Source organism: Botryllus schlosseri, chromosome 14, assembly GCF_051294905.1.
Source record: "Botryllus schlosseri isolate E-star chromosome 14, Bs_hap1, whole genome shotgun sequence".
Lineage (NCBI taxonomy): Eukaryota > Metazoa > Chordata > Ascidiacea > Stolidobranchia > Styelidae > Botryllus > Botryllus schlosseri.
This window is the reverse complement of record NC_137249.1, coordinates 10,013,311-10,035,700: the sequence shown is the minus strand read 5'-3', so window position 1 is coordinate 10,035,700 and position 22,390 is coordinate 10,013,311. Positions and strand designations below refer to the sequence as shown.

The following is a 22,390-nucleotide window of genomic DNA, read 5'->3' as shown; positions in this document are numbered from 1 at the left end:
TCCGTTTCATTTTCTCTCTCTCTCTTTCATTGGAAGAATATAATACTTCTACTTCATAAACTGTGAATAGAGAACAGTAAGTAAGTAAGTCACAAAATATTATTAAGTAGAAGTAGCGAAAAACTATTTCTACTTGAGTAAGTACCAGAAGTAGAGTAAAACTACTGGGGTACTTTAAAAAAGTGGATTTTAGATAACTGATGTGATGTTTCGGAGCTTATTTCTCGATGGTTGGGACGTGAAATTGAGTTGAATAAATAACGGATAATTCATTTCGCATTTTGAATACCTGGTCCGGTAAAAATATGTATTTTTTATCACCTTAATTTACAATTGAATAGTATATTCATATTGAAATGAACCCGAATATTTTCGGCTGACACTCGTCAGGGGTAATCGTCAGCAACTAGATTACCCCTGACGAGTGTCGGCCGAAAATATTCAGGTTCATTTCAATATGAATATACTATTCAATTGCATATTGAAGTTCTGTACCTCCAAGAAGCTGATCACCTTAATTGCAATGCGTAATGATACCTGTATTTCATCAGAAGGACTCCGGGAGATGATGACGCATATTAGGGTTGAAAAAATCCAGTATCCTAGTCGAATATAATAAAAGCTTCTAGTAGAGTACCGCTCTATGACGGCATAACAATAAGACAGATCAGAAATTCATAGCAATTTACCTTTCATGCGAGCACAACTGTAATGCCAATTGGACCATAGCCTTTTTATAGAGTGGATTTTCAATTTATTAACTCAACTATTGCATAGCACGTAGTGCTCTTCAACCTTCTCCGGGATGGTTGGCTACACTCTTTTAACGTTTTCTCAAAACTTGCACACCCCCATTCACATGAACACCGAATCCGTAGTAATCATAATACAGGGTTGCCAGCAATGTTCCCTCTAAGCTGCGCACGTGCGCAAATGCGCAGTGCTTTCACGGTCTCTGCGCACAGAAAATCTAAGTTGCGCACAAAAAAAATCTGAAATGATGACCGTTTTTTGGTCGTTACGCACTGTTTTCCAAGGGTCTGCGCAGTGAGTTGGTGAGCGTGCGCAGACCCGTCAAAAATTAGAGGGAACATTGGTTGCCATACGTCCGGAATTTCCCAGACATGTCCGGAATTTCAGTGTTCAAACTTGCGTCCGGGAGGAATTTCTAAAAAATGCCTGAATGTCCGGAATTTTGAAGGCTTGAAGTAAGCTTATAATTTTCTCGTAAATCATCATAATACCATTAATTTGAGTGATATTCATGCTACATGACATTTTTCGTCGCGCTGCGCGCGATTTACCATCACATTTATTGATTTTAATATGGGGACTACCACCCTTGCAAAAACTGCAATAAAATATAAATAAAAATAACCTTCATTTACTGAAGTAAGCCTAATTGTAATCGTAATAGGAGAAGAGTATATTCCTAGACATGCTGGTTAATGCCGTTAAAGTGCTTTATTCAAAGATAGTGGTTCCAAACGTGGGGGTTGTATGCCTTTATTCTGGCATTTGCGAAGATGTTGAGCGTAATCAGCTTAAAAAATAACCAGTGAATAAGTCTGGGCAAAAGGTGCTGATTTTTTTTAGTAATCAGCTCGTCAAATTATGATCTGCGCCACGGAACATTTTCAAATTGGGGATGAAGTCGCAACCATAAAAGGTTGGAAACTCCTGGATATGGGTTGTATATAAAGCTCCGCGGTGCGCACCGGCATAAGGCTGATAAACAATCTTTTCGGTGCGACATGAACATGGCTTAACGATGTACAATTACGCTCCCTGTATTGTCGAAGTCATCATCCTCCACTAGCTCTACCGCGAATTCTGATCGCGTGGGCGGAGAGAGGATCAAACTATATACATCTATATACAACTATATACAAACATATATGGAATAACCAGGGTTGTAACCAAGTCACAAGACTCCATGTCACATTACTCCATGTATATGACTTGGTTCGAGTCATGCGCAATGACTCGAGTCCAAGTCGAGTCAATACACAGATTGACTCGAGTCGAGTCATTTCCGTAATTTGAGAAAATGACTCGAGTCAAGTCGAGTCATCAGAAAATCGTCACTCGAGTCAGACTCGAGTCATTACAACCCTGGGAAGAACCAATATTAGTGACAGAATTCATTCAAAAAATTGAACGACCAGATGCATATAGCAAGTCCCCCAGAAGTTGCATAGATTACCCTAAGGTGGGCCGAAAATCATTGTTCATTTGGGCCGGAAGACCTGAAAAAATGTGGTTTCGGTCTCGGTTACACAACACACAGCCACATACTCCTGCTGAACCGGATCGCGACCATTTCAGTATAGAATGTTTACATTCTATAATTTCAGGCCTATAAGCAAAGCTTTGCTAGTGTGACGTCATATTGACAGACGATGTACTCATAACTCATTTTGAAATCCACTAGTGGGCGCTAAAAGTGTTCGGAATTCGGCTCACAGAAATATATGGTAACCCTATCATTATAGGAACAAGGAGGAATAAGACAGTAAGGTATAGAGCCGTGGTTCTTGACCGTCACTAACTTGGGGAACACTCAGAGGTGGTCAAAGTAGTCACCGCCGCTACTCACGTAGAAGTTAAGCCGTGTAGCGATTTACAAGTAAGTATTTGAGGCCCATAGAAAGTAGAAGTAGAAGTACTCCAAACTTTTAACTACTTGAGTAAATATTGCGAGTAGGCAACATCTACTTGAAATACTTCGAAAAGTAACAAGTAGGCTACCTCGATACTAACCAGTGACTCTCTCTGCGAACTCTTACGCTACTCTGCAAGCCTTCACGGATCCCAATACCCATATAGACACACATCTATTCGGCTACATTACTGCAGAACACTGGTGGACAGAATGAACTCTAAGTTTGCAACATGATTGATAAATAATCTAGTTTGTTATTTTTCAAGCTCAGATGGTGGATCATGTGACGTAGTTCTGCTTCATAAAGTCATATACTTGAGTGAGATAGAGAGTATCCAGCGAGCTCGCCTATGCTAGCCATGTAGTCAACGGCTAGGCCTATGGATACAAACATACTGCTATTTATAAATGTTTTGTTGATCCCTGAGTAAGAAAGGCACAATTTGGAACAGAAAGGTCACCCAGCGACACAGGGTAACTTCGCAATGTTTGCAGAAGTTTCTGAATTTGGAGCTGTCAGTCTCATGAATTTGGTGAACGTTCACAGTCGCTTGACGCGACAAAAGAATTCCACATTTCCTCGTCTGTCCCTGTGTATTTATTGTGATAGCTAATAGGTATGGTCATCGGCCTATCTTTGAAAATTATGGTAAACCAGAGAGGGTGTCCGATACACTGACTACATGTTTTCAATGATATATATGATATGTATATATATCATTGATGTTTTGAAAGATGTGATAGGGAATAACGGCGTTTGAAGGCAGCCGCAATGGCAATAAAGTATTGAAACGACAATTAATATTCACCTTCATTTTATTTGAAATAGTCGTCAACCGGCGTGTAATTTCGGCACCCGAAAACATCGACTCGAATCATGAAAATGGAGACCAGAATAGTTGTGTGTTTCTCTGAAAACTGGCTACAGCGAAGTCACTCACGTGTCTTTCACATGGACCGCTGCGAGGCTGTTTCGGCTTGCGTGTTTAGCTGAAGGTCGAGCCTTGGGGTTCAGGTCAGCAATTCGCTGTTTTAAATAATCACATGTGACATTTCTCGGAGAGGCACTATCATCCTAGTATTATCCAAGCTTGTAATTTTATTGTCTAATATTATTAGGTTGGTTCGTGTATACGTGCTAGTGACTGTGGAAACAGAATTAATCCCGAAGCAAAATTAATAGTCAGATTGTAAACATTGTCACGTCAATATGCATCTATCGAATTGTGTCAACTAGCCTGACTAATATGCGTGATTGTAAAACTGCCGGGGCCGCAAAGGCTTGTTTTACAGTCCATTGTCTCGTGGATATAGTAGAATAGAATTCTATTCACTACTGCCGTATCTTATTGAATGTCATCTCACGGGTATAGGCAGTATGGCTATAAGCTCGAGGTCACGTTCGAGATCGTTTTATCATACAAGGCTCTGTATAGCATGGAATTGCATCAACAATGCAATCGATTGTGCCAATTGTGGAATAACCTACCAAGATCTACCAGTCACTGCAGCTGTAGTTGTGTAAGCAGCCTATACCGGTATGCTGCCTGGGGATTTTCGTAAAAACTTAAATTGTAATATTCTCGTCGATCTAGTTATATACCTGAAAATAGGTTATTAAGCATGACCTGATCAAGCCATGTGACTATGCTATTCTACATGACTTGTTTACGAAATAGTTTTCATTTGTGTTTCGTGTGTCCTATATCCTATCACATGTGATGATAATTCTTATCACTGTCACTCAGTCACTGGAGCTTATTGCAATACAATTGGGCGTGGTTGCTATTGTATTTTGTACCAAGAAATTTGAATTTGATGAAACAAAACAGACTGTATATACCATCGCGATCCGAAGTACAAAACTCAGTATATTTTAAATTATGATAACAGGTTATTTGTTGACTTCATTGCTTAACCATCATAGAATCGTCCAGAATCAAGCAATTGTGTAGTTTGGCTTCATTGTTAAAGTGCATATGACTATGTAGCCCATGCGCAATACAGCGCCCTGCCTCGCTGTGGGAATGAAGAGTTCAATTCACAACGCGGCAATTATAGGAAGTATGCATATTGCATATGTTGACAGATGTGGCGCCGGATAGCGTATTGAAACGTTCAACTGTTTAAACACTGTTCTGCTGCGCCGTCCCTAGGATCTTTGCTCAAGTGTTGGATGTCAGCCACTCTACGTCGACAGCATATAGGCCCTGAACTCTAATTTTCTGTAGGTATGCAGGATCAATGATGTCACAAAGGGTGACGTAATAATGCATCATAGTATGACCTGCAAGTGTTCAATATCACCAATTACCTGTCACTTACATAGTGACAACATTACGATTGGCCTTCGGTATATCATGCAGGCGCGTAGCCAGTCGGTCGCGGTCGCTGGCTGAATTCTATGAATTTGGTTTCAAATTTACCAAGGTAGCATGAATTTATTAGGGTTACTCCATGTATCCAATGCCGATGATACATCGATCAAATCAGCTTACTCGTGTTGACCTACTCGCAAGGATGATATGTACCCACCTGACCGCTCACGCTACCATAACATTACTGGCGAGTCTGACTGCAGTTGATTAGCGAGCTCGCGGTCCCCGCCAATATGCAACATATTCAGAGAATCACAAGATTTCAATCACTTCGTCTCAAGAACAAACACACGCGTCTTCGGTGACAGCTAATGAACCAAAGTAAAAGGAATTTTTTCACAAATGCGAAGTCTGTTCTGGTTCCGTAGTGACACTTTTCAAAGGAGTCAAAACTTTCGAATTGAGAGCCTGCAAGACATCTGATCGTTGTGGTTTAGTATTAGCGCAAATCAAAATCAATTACTCCGCTTGAGTCTGTTCAGTCAGTATGTATTATACTCAATTCAGTTCATGTTCAATGCATTGAGCCTGTATGACATCACAATCCTAACAGACGTGATAGTTCCGGCCGGCACATCACAAATCATATTTATACACATGACCTGACAATCGCTACGTTTCGCCTGCGTAGAAATTTACATCTTTAGGTCTTGTTGTCTTGCGTCTCGTCTTCTAATTGCTCGCATTCGATTAATGTATTGTTGCGGATTTGCTCCAATGACGCGAGCAGCAGCATTACATTGCTTATTTCCAAATCTTGCTATTCACCAACTAGCCAGGCAGTTACATGCCTTCAAGAATTCTGCTGCATACCCAAAAAAATTCCTAGGTATGCGCGGCATACCTGAGTTCAGCACCTGAAGTTGACAGTGTCTTATAATAGTCATAAACACAAGAGGAGAGTGCCTTGAGTCGGTGGATTCAGCGACAAAACAATATTTCCGTATTGACCATAGCTAATAAATACAATGGAAACGATATGTATCAAGCAGAAATGGGTGTTTTAAATTAATCTAATCTCAGCTGTCATTCAAGAAAGCGCGCATCAAATCAGTAATCCCCTTTGTACATTGGTGTCGTCATACAAAAGCTTACAAAAAGTATATACCGGTGCAACAATGGTGGGTAACTTCTAGTCTAGTCACATGTTATTAATTGCAGAAAATGTACTGACGAATAAACGGGATGGCTCCATTTATATGTATAGAATCGGTGACAACTTATGCTCGAAGTATGACATCGACTCCACAAAAATCCTCCAGAAGCAATGGTAATGTTTTCGGAGGTCTCAAGGAACGGTGGTATCAGTTGGGGTGGAGTGAAAAATGAAAGTTTTTGAATTTCGAAAAAGTGTCTTGATATATGGCGCCAAATAGCAAATAAATAAATTATATCATAACTTTGGGTACGTGCACCCTCTAGTGGTCGTGCACTTTTACCGAACAAGCCGAAAATATCCAAATTCGCCATATCTTGATAACCGCTTTGAGCACTGAAGCAGTGGGTAGGATGTCAAAAGCGTCAAGTGATTGATCTTATGACTGAGCAACATACCCCACCAATTACAACTACTTTTCAAAACTTGCTCAAACAAATAAAGCCTACTCCAAGTGTTAATAGGGCTCGGGCATCAATAGTGACTTCTAAAACTGTACCAAGAACGGCGTTCATCAGTAGTGCGGCGTCGCGATTTCGATCAGTTTAAAACTGACTGTAAAGAGATTTCTTACCAACATGGTGTTGCAGGGTTTGTATCACATGCATCACAAAAATTGAAAATCTGCATTCAAAACACAAATATCAAGTCTGTATTGGAATGGAGGGGGCTTCATTTGTTTGAGCAAGTTTTGAAAAGTAGTTGTAATTGACTTTTGACATCCTACCCACTGCTTCAGTGCTTAATTTTACCTATAAAATCAGTAATTTGCATGTAACTTTATCCTGTTCATTTTCAAGAAGAAGTTCTGTGGAAGTGAGATAGAAACTTGTTGCTTCTGCATCTTTTAAGCCCAAAACTATCTTTCTAGTGTAAGCGGTTATCAAGATACGGCGAAATTGGCTATTTTCGGTTCACTCGGTGAAAGTGCACGACCACTAGAGAGTGTACAAACCCAAAATTATGATAGAATTTATATATTTTCTATTTGGCACGGTATATCGAGACACTTATAATCTGAAATTCAAATTTCTTCATTTTTCACTCCAATGTAGTATCAGTGAGCAGTGGCGTATCCAGGGGGGTTTTAGGGGGTCGGAACCCCCCCCTTTTCAAAATCCTAAAAATTAATGTCAAATATAGCCTCTAATATTTGCTAATTTATCAGTTTAACATATTCGTTTTTACGTATGAGAAGGCGAATATGGCGTCTTTATGTTATTTAAGGGGACTAACACTCCTACAAAATATTGGAATTATGCGCCGAATTAGTCGAAAGGATAAAATAGGTCATTATAATTCGCTAATTCCATACGAATTCTGCGCTTGGTCAGCTACATTTAAGCTGTGGCGGTTGCTGACGTTCTCAACTTTTTTCCCTCGATTTCTCTCTCGCCTTGCTAAAACGAGAGATGCATTTTAGGAAAATCTAATCTAATTGGCCGACGCGATACGTAATTGCAAAGGCGAAGTTGCCGGCAATCAACATCGCTCGCGAATTCGCTGCACCTGCTCGCCTTGAAATCCTAATTAAGAATTGCACGGCGTGTTGATTGATCAGCGAGACGCAGACACGACGACACCAGTACGACAATGCTATTCTCAAATCCACATTGTATTCGCGATTATTGGCGAGAAATGGCCTACGATTGACATTCACATTTCAAAATACAAGCCTAGCAATCCACGTTCTCGATTGTTAGGTGGCTTGCTATCGTCCAAATACAGGCCTACGTTGTCGCTGAACGGGAGAATTGAGTAGGCCTAGTAGTAAAGTTAACCTAATTATATCGGCTGACAAGTTTCTCTGTCGATCTAGTTATTATCCCAGTGTGTACTCTGTATTAATTGACTGACTTGCGTGCTTGCAATTAAAGTCTAATTATCTTCGCGCGTACTACACGCTCAGCCGTATGGCTAGTAAAGCCATCGAAAATGACACATTCGTGTACGACGTACACTGTTCACACCACACCTCTGTGGCGATCGGGATCGCCCTCGTTTATGCTACCGCCTTATTCCGCGCTTGTTCGTCCGCTGCGATACTACCGACCGTGCGCATAATATTGTCAAAACCCAACAAAATCGCGCATCTCTGGCCGGAACTAGGCGCTTGAAGACGGGCGGCGTTTGCCGGCTCATGACTAAATGTGAGCATTTACGAATTTCTTTCAATCGTACCGTAAAAGAAACGCGATTTTCAGGCAATGTCTGTATCGTATTCGTACATCTCCCACTCACCGCAAATCTGTTTATTAATAAACTATAAATAATCGCCAGCGCGTAGAGACGAGTGGTCGCAATGATGACGTCACAATGGCCAATTTCGTAACGCAAAACCCCCCCCTTTTTCGCGCCTGTCAGTGAGCACAGATTGACAAATGATGGGTGGATTTTTATCGCTAACCAATGAATTTAAGTCTTCAAAATTTAACATTCACAGCATTTATTCATGGTAATTCTTGTATTGTAAATGTATAGTAGGACTATTGTGAGCAGTTGGTACGTCTAGAAGCCTCCAATCAGTAGATCAAAATGGATGGATCTCTTGAAAACGATGACTGTTTAGATTTCAGTGACAACGACTTGGTACTTGATCTTGAACCTGGAGAGGTTGACGATCTGGGGAATTATGGACCAGATAGTCCCCGTTCATCCCCAGTTTTGGGTAAAAACTTCCACCGACAAAGTGCAGAAGACAAAGAGTCTCAGGATTCCGCCTCCTCGCTCCCGACTCATTCTAAAGCAAATGTGAATTCGAACTGTAATTCTATGTCGTCCGCTGACACGAAGCCTGACATGCACAGGAATTTCATGATAAGTACCGAACGAACTGTACGGATACAGAAGAATTCAAAGAAAATGAGTCTCAAAAGACCCGGAGAGCCCTTGAAGACGAGCAAAGAGAAAAAAACTTCCAAACCTGTCGGTAAACAAAGATCTGTATTTGATCGAGGGAACAAAATTTCAGAACACACGGCTGGGATGCAATCGAACTGCAATGATGACAGCGACGCAATGAGTATTTATGCTAGAGATGAGGATTGCTCAACTCTCTATCAGTCAAAGCAGCCATTATATCGAAATAAACAGCCGATTTCAGTGGGTAGAAAACAATTTCAAGCTCATAAGTCGGATCTGCGTAACCATATCGAAAGACCCAAGCTCGATGCACTATCGATCATATCGGATTGCCACAACCAGTTGCTGTTCACACCTGAAAAAGCCATTGAAGTTGCCGAACGCTACTGTAAAGCCTATAGTGACAATTTATTTCAAAAAGGCGATGAAAAGCTTGCCAGTCTTTCGAAATGTCTCGTTGCAAAGTTGATGGACCAGAATGAAATCTCTCATCTGTACCGTATTGTGCGCTTGACCAATGCGTTACGAATCGTGTTGGATGATGAGTTCGTGTGTGATTTTGTTCAGTGCCTTTACCAGAAAAAGGAATTCGGTAAGGTGGAGTTGATTTTAACCAAAATCAGGGATTCTAAATTACCATATGGCGATCGGGTAAGGCGATTGTTTGACAGACATTTAAAACTGCCTTCTCAGGAGATGAAGGAAAGAACTGAATTTGAAAGGCTTGTGATTGTGGCACATGATGAACCTGCTCATAGCAGCAGGGGCCAGCATGGCAGCATCCAGGTAAAGACTTCCAATACCAAAATTTTTGAGTCGGACTCGCTTTCACCCCCGAGCTCAAACAGAAGAAATTATAACTGGGGCGTCAAAGCTCCTATTGCGGAAAACACCGATGCTCACGAGGCAGAAATACTAAACGCACACATGCATGGAAATGGTTTATCAATGGCACGAAATGATGAGCAGAAAACCGTATGCCAGGAGACTATTGACTATGATAAGTTGGGTCATTGCGTTGCGCAGATGCTGGAGGCAGTCGGTGGGTTCCCTGTTACGATTTCCCTTTTCAGCGCATTTGCAGACTTGATTGTGGCCAGTTGGAAAGAGGACTCGGCAAATGTCGATTTAAGTGATAAACTGATTAATTCCGACCTTAAATCCTTCATTTCAGCTGCGATCAACGTGGCCAGTGACAAGGCACGAGTCAGGACACGTCTTGCTTGGATATGCGCGGAAGTGACAAAACGGATTGCTCCTAAATCTTCCCATGATTTATTGCGTTTCATGGAGCAGATAGGACTTAAGCTGGTGCCTCCGTTTTTAGAAACGGCACCTAGCCCACAGTCAAGGAAAGTCCGATTTAATTTGGCCGAGTTTATGGTGAACAATTGTCTGCAGTTTAACAATCTGGATTTAGCGTTGCATGTCATCGAAGAATACTTTCTGGAGAGCAATACAGACTTTGGCCCGGTCTTGTCGCCGATGATATTTAAGATGCTGTGTAAAGTCGCCGAGGCTGCTTACGCCAACAAGCGTTACATAGATGCTGCGAAATGTTGTACGTTATATCCGGCTGGCTTTGGAGACAGGAATGAAGCGAGCCTTATGGAGGATATTCTTGCTGGAATTTTTGATAGCGATGGGATCTTCAAAACCGAATCGGACGAGCAAATGTGCAATGGAATGGTGGACCAAATGATGGCACGTGGTTTGACAACCCAGGTGAGAAGGATCATAATGCTAGCCGCAAGCACTGCTAATGTGATCCCCGTTTTCAAATTTTTGGAAGGAAAAGGTGTGTATCGAAAGCCACAGATAGCAAACTATCCACATCATATCATTATCCCGTATGTTTTGAGTTGTCAGGAAATGGCTTTGTTAGTTAGCAGGCACTTGACCGAGCTTTCGCATTATCTGTGCGAGATGGGTCGGAAAATTCGTGCGGATATACCAATGCGTGTGATACTCAGCAGGAAGACTGGAGATTTAGTTGCCCCGCCATTATTTGTGAGCAATTACGATAGCAGCCTTGCCCGACTCCATGATGCCTTCGGTGGACTCTCGCCTAGTCTTCGGCAGCTCAACCAAGTCAATGTAAAAGAAAGCATGGAGGTGATGGTCATAATGAACATAAATTCAGTGAAATCATGGATGCTGGCTAACACAAAATACGAAGAAGGCCCTGCAAAGTAATTGGAGTGGTTCGGATTTGTGGGTGCTTACATTTTGAGTTCGTTGAAAACATTCGTTGCAATAGTTTCTTTGTATGTTTTGGAAACAGGAAATTTGGCAAGTTTTCGACCAGTCTTGTATATAATTTGAATAAAGAAATGTGGGTCAATCATATTGGCGTGGTAATGCCAATCTTTTCACCTAGTGGCTCCTGTTACATAAGGAATGGATATTGGCTTGTCTTGGTATTGGTGTAAGTCGACTTTTGTTAGGAAGCACCATAAAAATTATGAGGAAGAGCCTGCAATTTTCGAGTTTGGCTTATTTTCGTACTCTCGCTGAAAATATGTCAGCCGCATTTAAAGGTTAATTCTACAAGTATGTCAACTGGTTCAGCCCTCAAGTTGTTTTTATTGGCCTGCAGCAAACTCTGAACTATAGTTGAATGTGACCCACACAGCAGACTTGTACAAACTACAAACCTAGTTAGCTGACAGTCGACGATCTATTGGATTTTACAGTAGCTCTAGTTTCTTGGTGACACAGCATCAAATGCCTTGGAATGCAGTCTTCAATTTAAGCCTTGGAAATTGATACTATTGGATTTTTTTAATAGTTCTAGCTTCTTGGTGACACAGCCTTGGAATCTGGTCATCAATTCAAGCCTTGGAAATTGATCAAAACGGTTCCCCCCTGGTTTGTAACGCAGCAACGACCATTATACAGCTCAGTTGGTTTAAACTGAAATCCCATTTATTGGGTGTTATAATTAGAGCCCGACCGATTATCGGCTCGCCGATAATATCGAGTCGATATCACGCTTGGAGAGAAATATCGGTATCGGCCATTGAAGGTAAAAAAATATCGGCCTTTTTCGTGACGTCACAACATGGTGGCAGGGAGTCAGAGAAGTCGATAGAAGACGTGAGGGTGGTAAATTATAAAAATAAATGGCCAAGCTGCATATAGTGCATGCTGCATAGAGGGCAGTAGGCGTTCCTATCTGAGAGAGAGAGAGAGAGAGTCTTTATTTTCATCGAACCAAAATACATAACAAACGGCAGTGAATGTGGTACAGAAAATATGCGTGCACAGTATTCGGTATTAGATAGGAATGATCGATAAGACCGTGAAGGTCATCTAGTCTGATCACACCAGCATCAAACAGGTACACTTGACTCAGAACAGTCTGGCTGTAAAAAAATGTTTAGTTAGGAAAGGAAAGTAGAAAAAAATTAAACAATGGTAGCAAATTATCAATGAAGCAATGTCTGGGCGAGGTAGGGCAACAGTGTTAGTGTAACGACAAGAGGTGATCAAGTAGGGCTTTTTTGAATCTATTATAAGGCAATTCACGGATATGTGATGGTAATGCATTCCAGATGATAGGTCCTGAGTAGTCGATAGATCTCTTAGTTAGGTTGCTATTGGGTTGGGGTAAGTAGACGTTTCCTTTAGACGAAGATCTCGTGTAATGGGAATGGACATGTTTAGCAGGTATGAAAAAGTCATCAAACACAGGAGGGAGACTATTGGAAAAATATTTGTGAACAACTTTTGATACTTCGAAGCGATACAGTTCATCAACTCGCAAAATTCGATGCTTACGGTAGTAAGGCGATAAATTGGTACGTAAAGGTACAGATGAGATCAGCCGTATCGCACGGTTTTGCAGGGTTCGAATTCTGCACAAAAATGTTGTACATGCATTTCCCCATACTACGATTCCATATTGCAGATGCGAGTGGAAAAGAGAGAAGTAGATGGTTCGTAGTACTGATCTGGAAACCAAAGATTGGAGACGGGTCATTATTCCCACACACCGAGCTAGTTTTGATATTGTGCATTCAATATGCTGCTTCCAAGACAATTTGGAATCAATGGTGACGCCGAGATATTTTGCTGAGTCACATATTGAGATTTGTTTATGATTGATGTTCACAGTGAAATTATGACTGGCATTATTTAAAACGAGCATCTCGGTCTTATCTGCATTCAAACTCAGTTTGTTTGCTTGCAGCCATCTCGACACTTTTGGGAGTTCCCTATTCACAGATGCATGCAAATCATCGACAGTGTTGGAGGTTATGAAGAGGTGAGTATCATCAGCAAATAGCGTTGTGCGGAATAAAGATGCATTAACAATGTCGTTAATATAAATGAGGAAAAAAGTCGGTCCAAATATTGTAGATAACTAATCACCGTTATGCCCCGCTGACTTCGTGGGAATCCCCCTGCAGTAATCAATCGATCACCAAAGACAGAGAGCAGCTGGATCCTGGATGGATAGTTGTCTGCAGAAGATTTCAATCAGTAAGAGAAATGAGAACTTCAATCATGCTGGACTGGCCCTCGTGATGATAGAGAAAAGCGTCGCGTCGAAACGTTTCTCTGAAGATAGTGCTATTGGTTCGGTACCAACAGAGCTAATTATACCAGTAATGTATGAAGTCGTCTGACTCCTGATTGGAATCGCTGGCCTTTTTGCCTGATATATCAGGTGAGCAGCGATGATTTTCCAAGTTAAAGTAATATATTAAAAAATAAAACATAGTGTGAGCACAGGACACCGATTCCAAACAGGGTCTGACTGAGGGCTGAGACCTGCGGGGCCACCATGATAGGAAATATGCGAGCATAGAGGGCAAGAAAATCAAGCAAAGGTGGAGTAAAGCCAATAACAGATCCGAACATTTTTGATTCCATGATGACATTGGCCAATTCTGACAAAAAAGCGTAAAATATTGATCAATTGATTGTTGAAATGCTGGTCATGGTCAAGGCCCAAGGGGGATGGGTGGAGCAGTTGCAGACATGGACAATTTGAGTTGTTTTCAACTTTCTCTTCAGCTATTTGTTGATGATGTGCTGAAGGCTCCAGGTGCTCTGCCAGAAGAATATCAATATTTAGTGAAACCATTGAAGGAAAGATCCCCTGCAAGGGAGCGGTGGAACCGAAATGAAGAAAGATTTCCAATCCTTGCTGTGCCACTAGGTACCAAGTGAAAGACTGCTCACTGTGTTTAGTACTATATACATCATTTATGAAAGACCACAGAAGTTCAATCCTTGGAGAAAGCGCCGAGAAATTGTGCTTCGTGAACTGTAATCTGCAACTGCTGGATTGGTGCTTTTGATATATTTTTATAGCCCCTAGATCATTTATTTCATGTTCAAGCATATCAATGGCTGTAAAGTTGTTGAAATAAATGCTCTGAGGTGTTAAATATGGGCCTTGAGCTAGATTCCATTCATTTTGAATATCGGCTGAATATATCGAGGTTATCGGTGGAGGTACTGGATATCGGTGTTATCGGTATCGGCTCAGAAATCCAATATCGGTCGGGCTCTAGTTATAATCGCTGTAGCAAGTTGAATTTAATGCAGTAATCAGATGAAGTATTCAGAGTTAGCCTATATAGAGACAATCGTTTCGACTGCGGCTGAAGGTCAAGCTAGGGTTACCATACCATACGCCCTCCTTCATAGCTTTGACAGGCAGGCGATTGCCCAGGCGCAACTAAAAATACGCAATAAACGGCGCAAAAACTGGATTTTGACGCCTAAGATGACAAAGAACCGACCGGGATTAGATTTTGAAAAACGCCTTCTTTCAACACAACAGTATTTCGTAAAAATTACCTGGTACCCTTTTCCGCATCTCAAAATATGGTAACCCTACGGACAGAGGTGGTCAAAGTAGTCAAGAAAGCTACTCAAGTAGAAGTAGCGAAGAAAATATCTACTCAAGTAGTAGAAGTACTTCTATGAGCCCCCAAAACTACTTGAAGTAGAATTGACTGACTTTAAATCTACTCAAGTAGTTTTGAAAGCAGTCTTAATTCGTTCGCATGGACTGTCAAAAGTTGCAAATTGAGCTATGCGGAAGGTACTGAGAGCTTGACTCGTATTGATGCATCCAAGGAGGTATCAATTTTCGACGGAATAAGCATTCTTTCACATCATGGGATTCAAATTATAGTATAGATATGAAAATGCGATAATACCCCTTTGTTTACTAGTAGTAGACCCCGTTTTAGAGAATATCATGGCATGGCACCCTACCCCATATGAAAAGGCCCCAAGTTTAGGCGAAGAGCAATACGGAGAAGTTGAATCGGATACGGTTTCAACATTTTGCGCGATTAGTATACGGTAATAACAAATATTGTGGATCGTAAAATGTATATTTATTGTAGCTTTATTTTCGGAAAATAGAGGCATTGCTACACTTGCTTTTATGCTTCAACAATCAACATGTATGTTCTGCAGACAAAAGAAGTGAATGCAATTAGAACTCAAAGTATGATACTCGGAATTAAAAGTGAAATACAACTACCACTTCTAAAAAGTGGAAAATAGATTTCATGTCTTTTGTCCATAAAGTTTCAAAGGCATCTGCTAAAACAGGTGTAATGTTCAAGAAAGCCACATTTTCCAGATTAGCAGGACACGTCATGGGCTGTTAGATTACGATATCAATAGGTAATTGCTTGATGGTTGGCCATATTTATTGTGATGAAATATTTGATATGGGCGACAATGCGGTGTGAGCGAAACCAAGCAATCCGGTACCTAAATTATTTTCACTAATACTTTCGTGAGAACATATTTGTCGCTCCATAACTGCTGTGCGCGAAGCACAATAAAATTTCTGGGCTTTACTTGACTTTTATGAATATTGAATGTCGGTGCTGCTTGAAAACAGCCCCGAAATTCCTCAGGCTATCTTTCGTATTGGGGGATTAAACTACTTCTACTTGACAAAATGAAAATAGCGAGAAAAGTAAGTAAGCAGATCGCAAAATATTACCAAGTAGAAGTAGAGAAAATCAGATCTACTTGAGTAAGTACCAGAAGTAGAGAAAAACTACTTGAGTACTTCCAAAAAGTAGAAGTACTTCGTTACTGACCACCTCTGCCTACCGAAGCATACTAAAATTACCCAATGCAATTGGCATGATTTTCTGTTGCCCAACACAAACACATCGGGTTGAAGGATAATTCGGATTTTATTTGCACATATGTTACTCATGATAAATATTTCATTCTGGTCTAGGCTTCTTATCAGTAATGGTTACAAAATAATTGCTCATCGGCTTCTGAGGAATGACCTGGGTCGCGATTCCCACCGGTATAGCCGATACCGTTATGCCTCCAAAGCTGTATATCCCCGGCTTTGTGAAGCACGCTTTCAGCGGTACAGTGGTTTTGCTGTACGGTTCCACGGTGCGATCCACTTTGGTAAGACCGACCCACGAGAATGAAGTTACCAGGACAGGTGGTTTACTGACGGCTACCGAAACGGCGAGCTGGTATCTGCTGGTGTTGACCGCAACTAATTCACAGTTAATGACACAGAAGGGCTCGGTGTCGAAATCGTGATGATGGATCTGGCCCGCAGCCAGCCTCCATGTTAACGTATGATGTAGATACTTCAGAGCTTCCGCGCTCTCGAGATTGCTTTGGTCACCGGCGTTGTTAAGAGAGTTAGCGCCTTTCACGGATATACTCTGCTGGCCGTTTGATGAAGTCTCTTCGGAGTTGAGCTTATAGTTCCACGTGACATTAGCCGTCTGAGTTGGTTCGTTTTGTAATGCAAGGTTCTCATCGCAGTGCCGCTGTTTGAAGTATTTGTATAATTTTGTGGACACCGGCACGGTCACCGGGTCTGCACTGCCAACCGAATCGACCGTAGTTTGCGTCGATGATAAAGAAATCTTTTGGAACGAAAATTCTTCCGTGTCGTGACCTACACTCTCCACACAAGCCGACATGACGCAATCAGTTTCCAACATCGTGTTCAGCTTCTCCATTTCAATTTTTACGCCGTCTGCGCAAGACAATTGATGCCGCAATACGAAAGACCGATATGCCGGCGACGTTCTCTCATTACATTTGCAGAACAGGTACAGGTTTGACGCGTAATTCCCGGGACTCGTGGGCCCTTTTAGCGATAAGCAGTATTTGCCTACGTCGCCAGCAGCCAATTCGTTATTCAGCAAAGAATAAAATTTGATGGCATTATTTTTTACACCCCCACTACCGATGCTTTCCGGAGTTATCAGTACCGATCCTGTAACGACAAACTCAATCCTAGAAATTGGACACTTTCCTATGTTCTTCACCAGAAGAGTAGCTCCTTTAACTTCATTGCAAACCATGCTTGTCGGATAGTCTGCGATGCTAGCTTCGATTTCAGGAAGCCCGACGAAGCTTTGTATATCAAGGCGATTGTCAGAAGCGTAGAAAACTCCAAACTTCTCTTCCCTAGTGCCATTCAATCGCTTCCCCTTGATATTCAAAGGCTGAGCATCCACAACGTACAATGATTGCTCGTAATCTTCACCAGACGGGTCGCCGGTCAATTGACAGCCTAGCTTGTAACGCAAATTCTTGGCAAGGAACCGTCCTGTGGCAAAAGGCTCGAATTTGAATTCCAAAACGGAACTGGCATTTGCACCCAGATAGATGTAATTAATCGGAACACAGCTGTACAATTGCTTGTCGCCATCATTTTCTGCATTCTCCGGTTCTTCGATATCGAATTGCAGCGAAATGTCAAACAAATCGATGGCAATTCCTAAATGATTGACGCATGTCACCTGTATCATTGCCGATTCCCCCACCGAAATTTTATGCCCATTTACATTGCTTGTATGCTTCGATAGGTTTGTGATGGCACCCACCAAATTATTTCTCGTCAGCATATTCTTTTCTAAAAAGTAATCCTCCACCGTTTTAACGTCAGAATTGAGATCTTGCACATGCCCCGCATGATCGATGGACGATGATAATCCATTTTGAACAGTAACAGTGGTGTCTTCGAGGACCAGACGCGGCAAAAACAGATTTGCAAATTTCTCCGCGTTGCCGGTGGCAATGCAGTTGTGCCAGACGTTTCCGAATTCCCGAAGTAAAATGCTTTGCTGCGTCTCTGGCAAAGACGACTGCCTGACCAGAAGCTTGCGGAAAAACTCCTTTGCGCAGGGATAGTTCTTCGTTGTCGAATACAGACGACCCACCGCATAGTCCAGGTGATCATGCACCAATCGCCACACCTTGTCCGAGTAAATTTGCGAAGCCATTTCGTAGCACCGGATAGCGTGGGACTTTTGCCCGCATTTCCCAAACCTGTGACCCGCAAGGACGAGCTGGAAGGAGAATTTCTTCGGTTGCGGATTATGCATTTTCAGGTAACAATACGCAGCTTGCTCCAGCAGCAGAGCACTTCTCAGATCATCATTTTCATCAGTCATTCTGACGAGGTGATAGGCAGCTTCTTGGAACATGCCAACCTGTTGCAAGCATTCGACGTGTATCAAGCTGCAACGTAATGCGAGATTGTCCCTTTTGCAAGTGTCCAAATATGAATTAATTGCATATTCCATGTACTGGATAGGATAAGACTGCTTCGAGCTTCTCATCATAAAATTCGATACAGCAGCCATTTCCGAAGCCCCAGCGGCGTGGAGCCAAGCCTGGTCATTTATGTAGTCTTTCTTGGCGCCATGGTACAGATGAAGGGCTTGATCATAAATTTGAGAAAGGAAACACAAATCTGCTGCTTTGCGCACCAGCAACTCGTTCGAATCTGCATGGTAACCCCCGGTAGTTACAGGACTGGAACTTTTGCTGGAGCCAAATATTGCTTTAGTAGCTTTGAACAATGATTTGTGAAGGCCTTTTCTAGTAGACAATTGATCGTTGAGATTTCTAATGGTCTTTTCAAGATGTGGAAGCAAGGCACGCAAAATAAAATCTTGTGTGAAATTACGCAGCGCACTGTGGTCTTCGATGTTAAGGCAGCATCCCAGCATTGCAGAAGTAGCAGCAGCACTATCTGTTCCGTTGCACTGAGGATTGGGCTGTGATATTCCTTGTTTAATTTTCGATAGATTTTTTATTTGTCGCCATGGAGCTGGTATGTCTGTATCCGAATCGTTCAACGAACTTTCTCTGGAATTAATTTGAAGCAGATACACAAAGTTTTGCCCAAACATCGATTGCAATGAGGAATAAGCTTCTTTTGCTTTTGCAATGTCACCTTCTTTGACATCATGAAGGAGCACATAGTATTTCATGGTGTTGGGAGTCATCCATTTCAAATTGCTTTTGGTAGGATCTCCGTGTTGGATTCTATTTTGCTGCTGACTGATGTCAGAAAATGCTTTGATTGGATCTGGATTTGTGGATGACACGACCAGCATACAAGCTACCAGGTGACCAAGGAACTCGTGGCTTTGAGGTGGACCGGAACGTAGCACAAAATTTCGGTATATCTCCATCCACGGGCAAGTACGATTCACGTTCAGTGCATAAGTGCCCACGTTGAAAGTCACTGTGGGTGCCTTGTCTTTATCCGCCAAATCATTAATCTGAGCAGCAATGCCTTCGTGCATAGAAAGGGAAGTGTTATCAGATGTGTCCTTTACATCCATTGCGTGAACGTGAAGGTTGTAAATACGATGCATCTGTGAACCGGACCCTTGTATCTGAGCCTCATTTGTCAGCGTGCTAAATGGCTTGATCAGGTCGACAAAAGAGAGGTTGTTTTTCATGCAGAGTACTTCGGCATCTTCATTCGCCAAGACTCCTATCCGAACAGGCAAAGCACCCTTAATGAAGTCGTACGTGCTCTTGATTGTTTCAACCATTATTGTGGCATGATTGATAACCTATGAGACTAATCTGTAAATACTGTGGATTACATGAGAATACACCTATTAGCCTGCTATCAATATAACACTCATCACGAAATGGTAGGCTATACGTACATTGAAAATATTCATTTGCACATTGGTGCTAAAATCATTAATTTCTCTTATTAGATGTAAATTAACGCCGATATACAGGCCTACATCATAAAAATACCTTGACATTTTGATGCTCATTGCAATCACGCTCTAAAATAACTCGAGATTCTGCATGAATCACCAATAAAATGGAAGCCCTACGGTATTGTATTCTTTAGCCATACTGCCAACGTCAAGTGCGCGGTGAAGATGGTCAAATGACTGCACACATCTCATCCCATATGATCTGTAGTCTATTGCCGAATAGGCCAGAAATGACCCCACTGGCTGTTAGGCTGCCATAAGGCCCTACTGAAATCTCGGTACGTTTTGCCTACTATAACAGGTGAGCAGCGATGATTCTCCGAAGTCGAAGTAATTTAATAAAAAAATAAAGAATTGTGTGAGCACAGGACACCGATTCCATACAGGCCACAAGGACCAACTAAAAACCAGATGCAGTAAATAGAACACGAGATCATCAGCAGTATACATCTTGCAATTGAAAAATACCAACACTAATAATTTATGTTCATGATATATAATAAAAAAGAATGGAGAAGAATAGATTTATTATATAATCAGGAATATGACGGCATACCATACTATTCAGATAGTAGATACACCCTATTGGAGTCGTGCATATTACAATTAGGGCTGGGCACAATGATTTGAGTACTCGAATCTGAATGGAGTATTAATTCCAATGATTCGAGTCGAGTAGTGAAAGACGATTTTATCGAGTATTGAAATTATACGCTCATCGCCACTGGAAGTTAATTTATCAACGAGAATTATAGTTTCGATACTAATTTTCACTGTTGAAGCCACGGTACCTTGAATGGCGGTATCGTAGCATAAGAAACATATGGTACAAAGCTGCAAATGCTACTGGAAGTAGCACATTTGCGAAGTCCTGATTATCCCACAGCATTGTCACCAAGTGGAATGAAATTGGTATGGTCGAAAAAATACCAAAGTATCTTTTATGAGATGGATAACTGGCATTATATTCTTAGAGGTCGCATAAACGGTACATATTTGAACTTTGACATATTACATTCTGTTATGACATCATAATAAGTGATACTCGATTACTCGAGGCATATTACGTGATTCAGAATCGAATCACTCAGGTACTCGATTTTGCACAGCCCTAATTACAGTATACGAATTATATAGGCCTACCAGGGGCGGGCAACTTTTCCAGTCCGCGGGCCGGATATGGGGAATGAAGTACTTGGCTGGCCAGATTCCTGAATCGTTATATTACTCTCGTGTTTGTCAACCTATACAAGGAATTAATAGTAGTTAATGTAAACTTCAAGTTTAAAGCATAGAGACAAAAATCAGAATTTATTTACGTAATGTAGGGCTACTTCAACCGCTGTTGAAGTCGATGTTTCTTTAACTCTGGCTGCACGTTGGACGTAGAAACTATAGCGGAATATGGACGGAGCCGGACTGGATTTCCGGCCGGATTTTTTCATTTTTGGCTGGAGCTCGATCGGAGCCAGATTCACATTTTTTCTGATACTGCCAGAGTGATATCGGATTGGATTGTACTATTTTAATATGATCAGAATCTCTATTGGTGAGTGTGAGTGTCGTAACTGCCAATTGCACACCAGTAGTTGCCAATAGAAGCATTTGCGTTCAATACTAAACTTTTTTTTTATTGTGATATTTTTGTTGTTGCTGTAATATTCAATATATAGACTGAATCCATATCGTATAATCTACTGCTTTTGAATGGTATACTCATATTGAAATAAACCAGAGTATTTTCGGCTGACACTCGTCAGAGGGGTAATCGTCAGCAACTAGTAGAGAATTGGAAAGAACATTGTATATCAACAATCGTATCACAAAATATGACGTCACCAGCACGAAAGAGAGAGCGTTCAATGTAGGCTACTATTTTTAGGTGGTACACGAACTCCTTTTGTTGACAGAGTTTGGGTTGGTGTATTTTGATAAAAGTTGACTCCAAGGCACACAAATGGAAGTGTGAACAGCCCTCCCAACGACGCGAAATCTGTCGTCTAGATAATCATTCGCACAAATCGGATTATCCAACAGATGTTTGCCGATGGCAGAATTAATGGCCTTTGATTGGTCAGCATCAAACTACTGTTTTTGTAGTTTACTGGAAATAAGAACTTGTAGATGATTATTATCAGAGTTTATAGAACCGGATCACAATCATTTAAAAAAATCCAGGCTAGGAATTGGATCGTAGCTGACTAAATAATTCAAGAAACAAGATCGGAGTTGGGCCAGAGAACAAGTCCATCAGCCCTGCACAAGTAGAAACCCTCAAAGTAAAGATTGCACATAAACATCAGATAGATTGGAG

The 22,390-nt window shown here is 41.4% G+C and overlaps 2 protein-coding genes across 2 annotated transcripts; one reads left to right on the top strand and one right to left on the bottom strand.

Annotated features, from left to right (window-relative positions):
• Nucleotides 1–6,980: 6,980 nt before the first annotated feature.
• Nucleotides 6,981–11,408, top strand: LOC145455030 (uncharacterized). Its single transcript, XM_080332987.1, has 2 exons — nucleotides 6,981–7,266; nucleotides 8,568–11,408. Exon 2 carries the CDS (start codon nucleotides 8,735–8,737, stop codon nucleotides 11,255–11,257), a length of 2,523 nt encoding a protein of 840 aa, XP_080189113.1. The 5' UTR covers nucleotides 6,981–7,266; nucleotides 8,568–8,734; the 3' UTR covers nucleotides 11,258–11,408.
• A 4,821-nt stretch (nucleotides 11,409–16,229) lies between these two features.
• LOC145455028 (trafficking protein particle complex subunit 8-like) lies at nucleotides 16,230–20,247 on the bottom strand. Its single transcript, XM_080332983.1, has one exon. The coding sequence runs from the start codon at nucleotides 19,891–19,893 to the stop codon at nucleotides 16,282–16,284; it is 3,612 nt and encodes a 1,203-aa protein (XP_080189109.1). The 5' UTR covers nucleotides 19,894–20,247; the 3' UTR covers nucleotides 16,230–16,281.
• Between the last annotated feature and the right edge of the window lie 2,143 nt (nucleotides 20,248–22,390).

Coding starts and splice junctions, on each gene's coding strand:
- LOC145455030 (XM_080332987.1), top strand. CDS start 8,735: ATGGATGGATCTCTTGAAAACGATGACTGTTTAGATTTCAGTGACAAC.
- LOC145455028 (XM_080332983.1), bottom strand. CDS start 19,893: ATGGTTGAAACAATCAAGAGCACGTACGACTTCATTAAGGGTGCTTTG.